At 44.9% G+C, this 12,367-nt stretch overlaps 1 protein-coding gene across 1 annotated transcript; it reads right to left on the bottom strand.

Annotated features, from left to right (window-relative positions):
* Positions 1-9,264: 9,264 nt before the first annotated feature.
* On the bottom strand, positions 9,265-10,769 carry LOC123133885 (myosin-2). Its single transcript, XM_044553273.1, has 2 exons — positions 10,223-10,769; positions 9,265-10,109 (listed from the first exon to the last, which is right to left on the bottom strand). The coding sequence occupies exons 1-2, from the start codon at positions 10,484-10,486 to the stop codon at positions 9,495-9,497; spliced, it is 879 nt and encodes a 292-aa protein (XP_044409208.1). The 5' UTR covers positions 10,487-10,769; the 3' UTR covers positions 9,265-9,494.
* Between the last annotated feature and the right edge of the window lie 1,598 nt (positions 10,770-12,367).

The raw sequence follows: 12,367 nt of genomic DNA, 5'->3' as shown, positions 1-12,367 counted from the left end.
GAACTCTAGCCAGCATCCGCAGATACTAAAGATCATTAAGGTAAAAACCAACCATAGCATTAACATATCAAGTCCCCTTTATCCCATACGCAACAACCCCCTTACTCGGGTTTATGCTTCTATCACTCAAGCAATCCACTATAAGTGAATCATGAACGTATTGCAACACCCTACAGCAGGAATTCCTCATGCTTGTGCGACACAGAGGGCACAATAGGACAACACCAAAATAAAACATACAACTCATACCAATCTAGATCATCAATCAACCCAAAGACAAAGGATATCTACTCAAAACATCATAGGATGGCAACACATCATTGGATCATAATATGTGGCATAAAGCACCATGTTCAAGTAGGGATTACAGCGGGGTGTGGGAGAGTGGACCGCGTAAAAGAGATGAGGATGGTGATGATGATGGTGATGTTGACGAAGACGATCACTTGGGCAATGATTCCCCTCCGATGGCACTCCGGTGCCACCAAGAGAGAGGAGGAGAGGTTCTCCCCCTTGTGCTTCCTCCTCCATGGCCTCCCCCCTATATGGGGAGATGTTCTCCCTCTGGATCTTGGCATTCATGGCGATGATGGCTCCTCCGGGATCCTTCTCCATGGCCTCCGGCGATGATGGCCCCCTCCGGCAGGGTGCCAAAGAGGGCCTAGATTGATTTCTCGTGGCTACAGAGGCTTGCGGTGGTTGAACTTCCGATCTAGGTTATTTTCTGGAGGTTTGGGCATTTATAGGAGAGGTTGGCGTCAAGAACAAGTCAGGGGGGCCACGGAAAGTCCACGAGGCACAGGGACGCGCCCTCCACCCTCGTGGGGCTCACGAGCCTCCCATCCGATAACTCTTTATTCCAGTATTTTTTATATTTTCCAAAAAAAATCTTCGTTAATTTTCAACGCATTCCGAGAACTTTTATTTCTGCACAAAAACAACACCACAGTAGTTCTGCTGAAAACAACGTTAGTCCGGGTTAGTTCTAATCAAATCATACCAAAATCATATAAAACTATTGTAAACATGGCATGAATACTTCATAAATTATAGATACGTTGGAGACGTATCAACTACTCCAATGTGTGTACGGCTCCCTACAAAAGAAGAGAAGACTCACCTAAAAGGAGAAGCAAAAGGGAAGAATCACCTCAAAGAGAGAAGGAGTAGAGATGATTGCTATGAATGAAGAACCTCTCGAAGAAGCAAGGATTCGGAAAGGAAGGACAAGTCATTAAGGAGCTACATAAAATGAAGACATCAAGCTCACGTTGGTGAATGGGTATCCGGCTCCGACTTCGACCACCACTCCGAGAGAAGTTATCACTCTGACTCCGAATATACTCAAGATGAAGGTGTTGCCGGTCTAGCACTTGTGTCAACCAACTCCTATGACGTATTTGATTCACCAAATGAAGGGATTGGGAGATGCTTCATGGCTAAAGGCCCCAAGGTAACACACCCCGAGTATGTTGATTTCAATAGTGATGAAGATGACTTGCTAGGTGATGATGATTTACTTGTTGACAACTCTAGTGATGAATACTGTGATGAAAATGCTATTAATCATGCTAATCAAGATGAAACGAATGACAATAATAAGAATGAGATTGAGCGTTTAACTAAAGAACTAAACACTCTTAAGTTAGCTCATGAAACTACTTTAGAAGATCATCGAGAACTTTTAAAAACTCATGAGAAGTTATGCTTCGAAAAGAAAGAACATGGGTTCTTAAGAGCCATCAATGATGATCTTTGAAAGAAAAGTTCTTTTTACATTGCCAAGCGTTTACTCTTGTCTACTTACATGCCACAAGTAAAATCTAGCAACAAGAACAAGAAAGAGTCTTCTTCTAGTAGTAACAATAATCATGCTAAATACAATATTGTTGCTTCTAGTAGTTTTCTTGATTCCACTAATGATTCTCTTAGCCAAGTTACACTTAAGCAAGAAAATAGCTTATTGAAGGGAATTATAGAGAAAGGTGTTCACAAGAACCTTGTTGGAAGTAAGCAATTTGAGGAAATTGTACGCAATCAAGGAAGGCACGGGAAGAATCAAGGTGTTGGTTTTGAATGAAAGTTCAATGCCAATGGAGTTGGGTGGGAAGAAGATCAATACCCCAACACGAAGTTTGTTCCTCAACAAGAGAAGTATGATCCAACTTCCTTCAAGGGAACACAAGCCCAAGATGATCTTCCACCACAAGACCACAAGCTAAAAGGCAAGGACAAGCTTCAAGAGGAGATTGATGCATTTGAAGATGCTCCAAAGGCCTTGGTCAAGTGGGTTCCCAAGACTACATCAAGTTCTACTTCATCAAGTACATCTACAACCCCAAGTATTCCCATCAAAATGATGTGGATCTCGAAGAAGAAGAACTTGAGAGTTCTTGAGGGTGACTCCGCCAACATACTTCACTCATATTCATCTTGGCAAGGACAAGTGCAAACAATTTCCACATCTTGCACTAGTTCAAGGAGTCACAAACCCTCTTGTTGCTAAGACAAGGGACAAGGTAACCTAATGCTTTCATGGACATCATCATGTGTGTGCTTTACTCTATGTCTATGGATATCCTTGTTTGTTCCTTGTGGGACTAACCCATGTAGGTATTGAAAGTGCAACTCACTCCAATGGATTGCTTCAAATGATCTACATCAACAATGAGCATCCACATCTTCAACATCTACATGAAGTCATCATCGACAAAACCCAAGGTTAGTTCATCCTTCTTAGGGGGGATATCACATCTAGGGGGACCTTTACTCTAAGAATTGAGCTAAAGCAACTCTAATGGTGTGAACACAATAATGCTTTATGTAAAAGTGGTAACCCCACTTGTACTTAAACGATGAGTATGACCTATGATCAAATGTTCACATTTGACTCTCAAGTCAATATACTCATATATAGATGACCTAGTCATCGCTAATTGCTTGATAGATGCTAGAGTGATTGTGCATGCTTTGCCACATATTTCATTTGCCATTTTATTGTGTGAGCATGTTGGTTGCATACTTTTATCATTCAAGGACATCCATTTGTTGCTTTGATTGTTTGGGTCTTCTTCTTTTGCCAAGAATGCCTAAGAACTCCCTCTAGCTATCTATGCTTTTCTCGTCTCAAACTCTTTTCATGCTACATCACAAAGTTTGATCTAAGTCAAATTCAAACCCTCTGGGTGAGGAGCACTCAGAGTCCCGATTTGTCATAGACTTAAGCTTCCAAAACCTCTTTGTGTATTTCAGTTTGACCGATTCATCCATTTAGGTCACACCGAGTTCACTAGGTTGATCAAGTTTTCAATCTCGATGCAACCTATTGGAACGCTTCGGTCTCATCGAGTTGCAGTAACCGCTTGCTATTCTGCATCCTGGTGCCACCGAGTTGTTCCACTCGGTCACACCGAAAGTGCCAGGATATATATACCGACGAGTCAAATTTTGGAAATTCCTCCAAAACCTCTTTGCTCGCGCGTGTCCTACTCGATCGCCTAGGGTCTCCGGATCGTCTTCTCGTCGCCAGTGACCTCCCACCGCTGGTCTCCGCCGCCGTCAACGGAAATCTTCCCCTCCATTACCGCCGTAGCGAGCTCATCGCCAAGTTACGGTATGAGTTCGACACTTTGTGCATTCTTTTAACTCCGATTCTTAGCACAAAGGCAATGCCATGTTTCTTTCCAAGTATGAGATCGATCTATCCATAGAAAACATCCTTTAGATTAGTTTTGATTTGAAAATTTAGGGTTAGGCTTCCGTCGGACTCATCTCGGACCGACCGAATTGTAGAAATCGGTCTCATCGATTTGGCTTAGGCCATTGCACATGTGATTTTTGGTCTCACTGAAAATTGCAAATCAGTGTGACCGAAATCAGGACTTTGTGAAACCCTAGCAAACTCGGAGTCACCGAACTGTGTCTCGGTCTGACCGATTCCACTAGTTTAGACTCCAAAGTTGCTTCGGTGTCACCGAGTTTTACAAATTGGTAGCTCCGAAATGCTTCTTGTAGAAAACTAAAACTAAGTTTTTGACTCATTCTTTTTGCAAAAACTCTGCACTTTGTGATGATCATCTACTCTATCTCATCTACAACTATTCACAGGGTCAGCTCTCAGTTTGCAGTGTAGTATGTCTGATCAAAGTGATAGGCAGAACAAGTCAGAGGAGCAGATGGACTTGAGTAAGGGCACTAGTCCCTCCGGCAGCTATGATGAAGGTAGCAGGAGCAAACAAAGCAACCTGCCTAAGGCTCAGACTAGGCAGAGGAAGAAGAAAACTTCAGACTCTGAGGATGAGGACTTTGAGGTTGAAGAAGTCGGCTCAAATAAGAAGGTGCTAAAGAAGGAATATGTTGCTGCTTCTACCAAGCTAGGTCAGCACAAAAAAGCACCTGCCAGAAGAGTGCCAATGTCTAAGGCCAGGGGATCAACTCAAGAGACTATGGTATTTACACTTGAGCCAAGAAAAGGTGTTGAGGGCAAGAAAAGGGTCGAGAAAACTACTGCTAGAGTGTTTGGAAATCCATCTATGAGGAGAGATTCTGCTAGTGAGGAGAAAGAGGAAGAAGAGGATGCTGCACCAGCACCTCCTGTTAAGTCACAAAAGTTGATGGGGATGCCATCAAGTCTGGGGTTGCTCCTTCAAAGCCCAAGACAACCTCCAAAGCTCTAGCTCAAGCCTCCAAGACTGCACCTAAGAGAAGCACCAGGAACATCTCTGCCGCAGAGAAGAACAAGGCCCCGGTGCCTGAAGTTGAAGAAGAAGATGATGAAGCCCAAGTGCTTAGGAAACTCAAGCCAAAAATTCCAAACCATGATGACAATCATCCAGTGGCTAAGAATATGAAAGAAAGAAAAGATGCAGGTCTCAGATTATGGATACAAGCTGATCCATATGCAGTGAGGAGAAGGACAGTTGTGGACTATAGATTCCACACCAAAGAATAGCATGATTTCTATGAGACAATGTTGCTTGACAAGAAGCCCATTGTCAGTGATATGAAGTGGGTTGATTAGGAGTATATTGATGAGAATGAAGACCATTTTCCAGGAGTGCATGAGAGCTTCAAGCTCAATGGTGTTGACAAGTTTGTGGGTCAAAAGTTGACCGAATGGAATGATGAGCTCATTATGCAGTTTTACTCTACAACTTATTTCTATCCAGATGGAAAGATTGTGTGGATGACTAAAGGTACAAGGTACCAGTCTACTATTGATGAGTGGGCAAAGCTCATAAAAGCCCCCAAGGAGCATGACGAAGACATTGATGTCTATGCTGAGAAGAATAAAGACCACAACTCCATGGCAAATATGTATAAGTAGATACCTGATAAAGCCTTGGAGACTCACAAGCTAGGCTCAGTGTACTACTCAATGTCTGGATTAGCCACAATGAACACTATTGAGGCACACCTTGTTGCCCAAATCAGGAGATCACAGGATGATAAGAGGCCATTCCATTTATTTGCTTCAAATGTTTGATTTGCCCCAGAAGTTCAAAGTCATGAGTTTGATTGTTGAGACAATCAAGAGAACAGCTGCTGACCAGAAGAGGTCATGTGGGTATGCTCCACACATACATATGTTGATCAACTCCAAGATAACCAAGGGAGTGTACTTGTTGGACAAAGAGCATCTGTCCTTAAAGCCTGATTTTGAGGACAACACTGTTGTCATGACTGCTGAAGATCCAACATCCCTAGAGGCTCAAGAGAAGAGACAGAAAGCTAAAGCTGAGAAGGCAACAAAGATGCCAAGTGTTGAAGAAGCTTCAGAAGTGTTACTCAAGTCAAAGCAAGACCAGCTTGGACATCTTATTCAAGCAACCTTGAGAATTGAGAAAGGACTGGCCACCCTGACTCAAAACCAGGAGAGCTTGGAGAGGATCATTGAAACCAAATTATATGATCTTGACTTGAAGGTGACTGAAATTTAGACAACAGTTGAAGAGCTCCAGGAAGAATCACAAGAGAGGAAGGGAAAAGCAACTACACAAGTGTTTCACAGAGTGCCTAGGGCACAGAGGTCTGCAGTAGTGCCAGTGCCAGACACAAGAGGCACAACTTCAGCACCTACAGCCACAGCTCCAGTTGCCCCTCCAGTGGCAACTCCACCAGCTCCATCAACTTCCACTGATGTTTTCGTCCTTGGAGTCCTCTCAACACCTCCTCCTAAAGGTCAATCCTAGAGAGTCGCATAACACTGTGCATTTTCAAGCCTTTTGGTAACTTGTTGCCAAAGGGGGAGAAAGTGTATAGATCATAAGCTTCGGAGAGAGAGAGAGAGAGAGCTTTGCTTCTTTTGCTACTCATTTGCTTTGCTTGCTTGGTTGAGATACTTTATGTTTATGTTTGTGAGATACTTTGTATGGTCATGTGTTTGATCATATCATGCTTAATGCTTGTGCTTAGATGATGACATTATCTATCCTTTATGTGTGATCATTCACTTTGCTTTGGTGATGAGTGCTTGTTCCTAATTTTTTATCTTTTTGAGCGCTCCACCAAGATGTATGTGACATGGAAGAGTAACCCATGATCCTATTTAATTGTGCATTTGCATTCAAAAGCAAATTCAAAATAATGCACAAATTTAGGGAGATCTCTTGCTTATCACATACTTCTCAAAGCGATGATGTATTTCATCTTATTATCATTTGTCGAAGCTTTGATCTATATATTGTCATCAATTACCAAAAAGGGGGAGATTGAAAGTGCAACTAATCCTTGGGTGGTTTTGGTAATTCTTAACAACACATAACTCATTGAACTAATACTCTTTCAAGATGATCATTTCAGGAAGTTCAATGATTGGCATGGCATGGACTAGAGATGTGGACCCCTCAAAATGCTAAGGACACATATTGGCAACAAGCTCAAGACTCTAAATTTTTATTTAAGTGATCCAATATCACATTGAGTCAATAGGAAAACCAATACTATTAAAAGGGGATGAGGTGTTGCATAATGACTTACTTGCTCAAAATGCTTAGTGATATGCTCCAAAACCCTCAACCACTTTCTCATTTACACATATGTCCCAAACCTAAAAGTCAAACTCGGCCCCACCAATTTGATCTATCCGGCGCCACCGAGTTTCATTTGATATAGCCACTGCCACAAACCCTAGTCACTTCGGTTTCTCCGATAGGGATCTCAGTCTCACCAAGATGGTATTGCAAACTCACTGTTTCCTTTTTGTAACATTTCAGTCCCACCGAAATGAGCGAATCGGTCCCACCGAGTCTGCAATGCAAACTCCATGTTTCCTTTTCGTAACACTTCGGTATCACCAAAGTGAGTGAATCGGTCCCACCGAGTTTGCCTGACCAACTCCCTGTGTGCTCATTACTGAAATCGGACCCACCGAGTTCATGTGATCGGTCACACTGAGATTACGTTATGCCCTAACCCTAGCGCATCGGTCCCACCGAGTTGACTATGTCGGTCCCACCGAAAAGCCTAACGTTCATATTTTGACCTGAATCGGTGTGACCGAGTTTTACCGTTCAGTCTCACCGAGTTCGGAAATCTGTGTGTAACGGTTAGATTTTGTGTGGAGGCTATATATACCCCTCCACCCATTCTTCATTTATGGAGAGAGCCATCAAAACGTGCCTACACTTCCAACATTATTTTTCTGAGAGAGAACCACCTACTCATGTGTTGAGACTAAGATATTCCAATTCAACCACAAGAATCTTGATCTCTAGCCTTCCCCAAGTTGCTTTCCACTCAAATCATCTTTCCACCATAGCCAAATCTGTGATAGAGAGTTGAGTGTTGGGGAGACTATCATTTGAAGCACAAGAGCAAGGAGTTCATCATCAACACACCATCTATTACCTTTGGGAGAGTGGTGTCTCCTAGATTGGTTAGGTGTCACTTGGGAGCCTCCGTCAAGATTGTGGAGTTGAACCAAGGAGTTTGTAAGGGCAAGGAGATGGCCTACTTCGTGAAGATATACCCTAATGAGGCAAGTCCTTCGTGGGCGATGGCCATGATGGGATAGACAAGGTTGCTTCTTCATGGACCCTTCGTGGGAGGAGCCCTTCATGGACTCGCGCAACCGTTACCCTTCATGGGTTGAAGTCTTCATCAACGTGGATGTACGATAGCAACACCTATCGGAACCACGCCAAAAATCTCCGTGTCAACATTGCGTTTGCTCCCTCCAAACTCCTCCCATTTACTTTCTTGCAAGTTGCATGCTTTACTTTCCGCTGCTCATATACTCTTTACATGCTTACTTGAAATGTGTTGAGATTGCTTGACTTGTGCTAAGTTGCTAAAATCTGCCAAGAATTAAATTGGGGAAATGTTAAGTTTTTATTTGGTCAAGTAGTCTAATCACCCCCCCCCCTCTAGACATACTTTCGATCCTACAGCGGGGCAATCATTCTGATGCAAAATACTGCCCATACGGTGGATCAATTTGATCACACTCAGAATGTTCATGTGGGACAGGATCTGACGAAACACCACAGAAAAATGCAAATAAGAATAAATTAAAAGGAAGTGACGATTCAACAATTGGCAACAGTTTTAACCATGGATCAACAACCTCCATGGTGGAGGACCACCGGGAGCAACGAAAACACTAGCATGGAATTGTCGTGGCATGTCTCGACCATGGCATGCAATTCAGGAGCTCCTAGAGTTATAGGGGTGTGGGAGAGTGGAGGTGGTGTACTTCTCGGAGTCCCACCTTGATGGTAATAAAGCGGCGAGCTTAGACGCAAGTTGGATTTTGATTTTGCTCATGCGGTTAGCAGTGATTAGGTTGCCCTTGTAGACAATGTACAATATCTCATATACTTAATTTTGACTAGTGTTCTTCTATCATACGTAGATAAACGCAAACAACAAACTTTATTCTAAACTTTTGGATGAAGCCTTATGGCGCAAATTGCTGGCGCGCATTTGGAGGTCGAAGTAGAGTGGGCTAGGGCGGAAGGGGGGCAAGGGATTAGCATCGATGAACTTCGAGTCATCGATGGTGAGAGTGGAGTCTTTATTGATGACGACCATAGACAATCGGTGGGACCATAGTAGACACGGAGATAGTTGTGGTCGAACGATTGATGTTGGGACATGAGGACACGAGGACGAGAAAGGAGGAAGAAGAACAAAAGCAGCTACATTTGTGCTCTAACCTAACCTTCATGTCCTTGATAAAGACAAAACTACACACATGCTCCCTCTATTTTTAAATATAAAACATTTTAGAGATTTCAATATGTCCGTATTGAAGTATGAAAGTATTTGTGCCACGATTTGAAACATATATTTTTTGAAATATATCAGATTAATCCAATACTTCTAACATTTGCCTCACACAACATACATAGCCCACCTAACCTAATTCTTTTTGAACGTCATATCTACTTCCTCCGTTTCATAATGTCAGATGTTTTTTGACACTACATTAGTGTTAAAAAGCGTCTTACATTTTACATTACGAGACAGAGGGAGTAATTAATTCGAAGGCTTCAAATCCAGCAGCTGTTGTGACGCCTTCTGTCCCTGTCGATCTCCGCCTTGGCCTTGCGCAGCCGGGCCTTGTAATCCTTCTTCCACGCGCGGAACTGCGCCTTGAGTTTCCGCAGGTCACCGAGGGAGTCCGCGCTCGGGAAGCCGGGCTGCCACGTCTTCTGCTCGACGGTCAGCGCCGCCACGCCCTCCTCGAGCGCCTGGCTCCCCCGCTGGAACTCCGCTCCGAGCCGGCCCACAGCACTAATTCGTCTGCCGCCGTCCGCACTACGGCGGCTGCCCGCCTGCCGCAGCCTCGGCGGTGCCTCCTCACCCGGCAGCTTTATCATGCGACGCTCGGCGAATTCATGGAGGTCGACGTAGGGTAACTCTTGGGCCATCCGCGCAGCGTCCCGAGCCATCTGCAGAGACGCCAGCTGCTCGTGGAAATCCTCCTCGAGGGACTTGATCCTGATCTCGTACTCCAGCCACCTGATGTGGTAGCTCTCGATCCGCCGCCTCAGCGCCGCGTTCTCCTCCTCTTTCTGCCGCAGCCGCGCCTCCGCCTCCGCCGCCTTCCTCTCCAGCTCCGCCACCGAGGCTGAAACCTCCTCCGCCGCGTCTTCCTCGCCCCCCTGCCAAGAAGCATGTCGCAGCCCGCGCCTCATGATCAGATCAGCTCGAATGGATGGATGCGAATGCCGATGGCAATAATGGGCATGATTGGAATGGAGTGGATGGAAGGTACCTTGTGAGGTGACGGTGGCGACGGCGGGGTCCACGGCCGCGCGGCGGCGGCCCCAGGGACCCTCGGCAGCGACGGGAGACGGCCTCTCAGGGTCGGCCGCACGGGCAACGGCGGCGGTGGCGGTGGCGACTCGAGGGCTTCCTCCTCCTCACCATCTTCGTCGTTGTCGTCCATTTGCGTTACCTCTCCTCCTCCGGACCTTCCCATCAGCGAGTTCAGCATCGCCTCCAGCGAGCTGAGATCCGACGTCGACACCACCGACATGGCCGATCGATCTGTCCTTATGTGCGCATCAGGAATTCATGCATCGCGGGCACGTGAGAGAAAAGAAAAACGAAGATCGTGAGCGATGCGGATTAGATCGCAACGAGATGTTGCGGCAAGCACGCGCCGATCGGAGCGGAAAGCCTCGATCGATCATGCGCAGATGCATGCACTGTTGCGGAAATGCGGAAGGAAAAGATCGAGCTACGGAACGGAATGGAGAGCGCGAGGGAGGAGGAAGCCCGCGAATATAGGATCTTCCGTACGTACTGAGGTTTTTCTGTGGCATGATCTTCCCACTCAGATGTTTGTGAATTAACTCACCACGCGCCTCACTTTTTTCTTTTTTTTTAGGATACCACGCACTGCCTCGCCTGATATGTTTGTTCGAAGTTTCCCTTCCACTAGCTGTGAAATGCATTTCTACTCCCATCGTAATTAATTTTTGGTGGGTCCAAGAATTAGTAAAACAATAAAGTTCCAAATTGTAGAAGATGGTTAGATAGTTTTCGTTGTTGTTTTTCAAGTTTCAGTGCAATTTAAAACTCCCCAAAACTGAAATTTCACAACATAATCAGTCTCAAATATTAATTTTGAGTAAATTTTCAGTTAAAATTTCAGCGCAATTTCAGAACAAATTCAACTTCAATTCTGCAGAATTTTAGTTTATTTCAGTGCAGTTTCCATCCAATGTTAAAATTTCTGATACAATTTCAGACACCAAAGATCATTTTTGAAGCCATTTCAGTCCAATTTCAAAGCCTGCACTTTAGAAATATCAAGGAGCAGTATTAGCATGTAAACCAAATTTCAAAGCCAGTTTACTGCTTTCTCAAACAATACATTTTGGGATTATGAAGCCATTCTAGTGAAATTTCCAACACTGTATTTCGGAGCCATTTCAGTGTAATTTTGTGCCACAATTTAGAATGTTCATCCACCAATTTCAATGAAATTCCACATGACCATTTTTGTGTACTTGTGTGGAGTTCCACAACCATTACAATGCAGTTTCAAAAATACAGAATTTTGGTCATGGCAGACGATGGCAATGTCTTTGTCATCGTTTCCTTGTCGAGGCATCGTCTTTGCGGTCAGTGTCGCTCGCCTTTTTCCAGGGGACGATGACAACGCTTTTGATGTCGTTCTCCCTCCCGGGGGTGGGTTCTTTTGGAGCAGGTGTTGGCTAGAGGGGCCAAGAGGTGGAGCGGTGTTGCATCTTGACGGCATGGCACAGTGGGGTCTCGGTGATGGACGCATATTGATGGGCACGCAGTATGGTGATGTTGTCTGGCGGCGTGGTGGCACCGACAGCAGAAATGCCTGAAAAGGGCAATGTGTTGATCCTTCCTGAAGATGGGATGACGGAAGTTGATGGCAACAAATTCTAGAACGTGCGCATACGGTGCGCGCTGAGCGTCTGCTAGACCGGTTAGTGCTCTCGGCTCACCGTTGGGCCATTTTGTGAAGTCATCGGATTAGTTGTTGTGTGTTGGTGCGAGGCCATGGCACATTGATGTTGTCCTGGATAAGGAGGTGTCAACCATGTCAAACTCTGACGGCGTGGGCCGGGCCAAGGACCCACAGATAACTAACCAGCGGGCCACATTCGCCAGGCCCCATGAAAGGATCGAGATGAAATCTTCTGAAGACTTGGTGCATACTCCAAGGCACGAATGCAATTTTTAGCATGATTATCTTCAAATGCAGCCGATCTATGTGTAACCCTAGGTACACCTTCGGTGTGTATATAAATCAAAGGGTTTAGACCATAGAAGCCAACTCATTCATACACGATCTTGAGGTAGATCAACCTATACCTTATACCTCACCCACGATCAATACAAACAAAGCAAGACGTTGGGTTTTGCCTCATCGGGA

The sequence above is a fragment of the Triticum aestivum genome, chromosome 6B (genome assembly GCF_018294505.1).
Source record: "Triticum aestivum cultivar Chinese Spring chromosome 6B, IWGSC CS RefSeq v2.1, whole genome shotgun sequence".
Lineage (NCBI taxonomy): Eukaryota > Viridiplantae > Streptophyta > Magnoliopsida > Poales > Poaceae > Triticum > Triticum aestivum.
This window is presented reverse-complemented; position numbering and strand designations above follow the sequence as displayed.

Coding starts and splice junctions, on each gene's coding strand:
- LOC123133885 (XM_044553273.1), bottom strand. CDS start 10,486: ATGTCGGTGGTGTCGACGTCGGATCTCAGCTCGCTGGAGGCGATGCTG. Junction 10,110..10,222: donor CGCCACCGTCACCTCACAAG/GTACCTTCCATC, acceptor GCTTCTTGGCAG/GGGGGCGAGGAAGACGCGGC.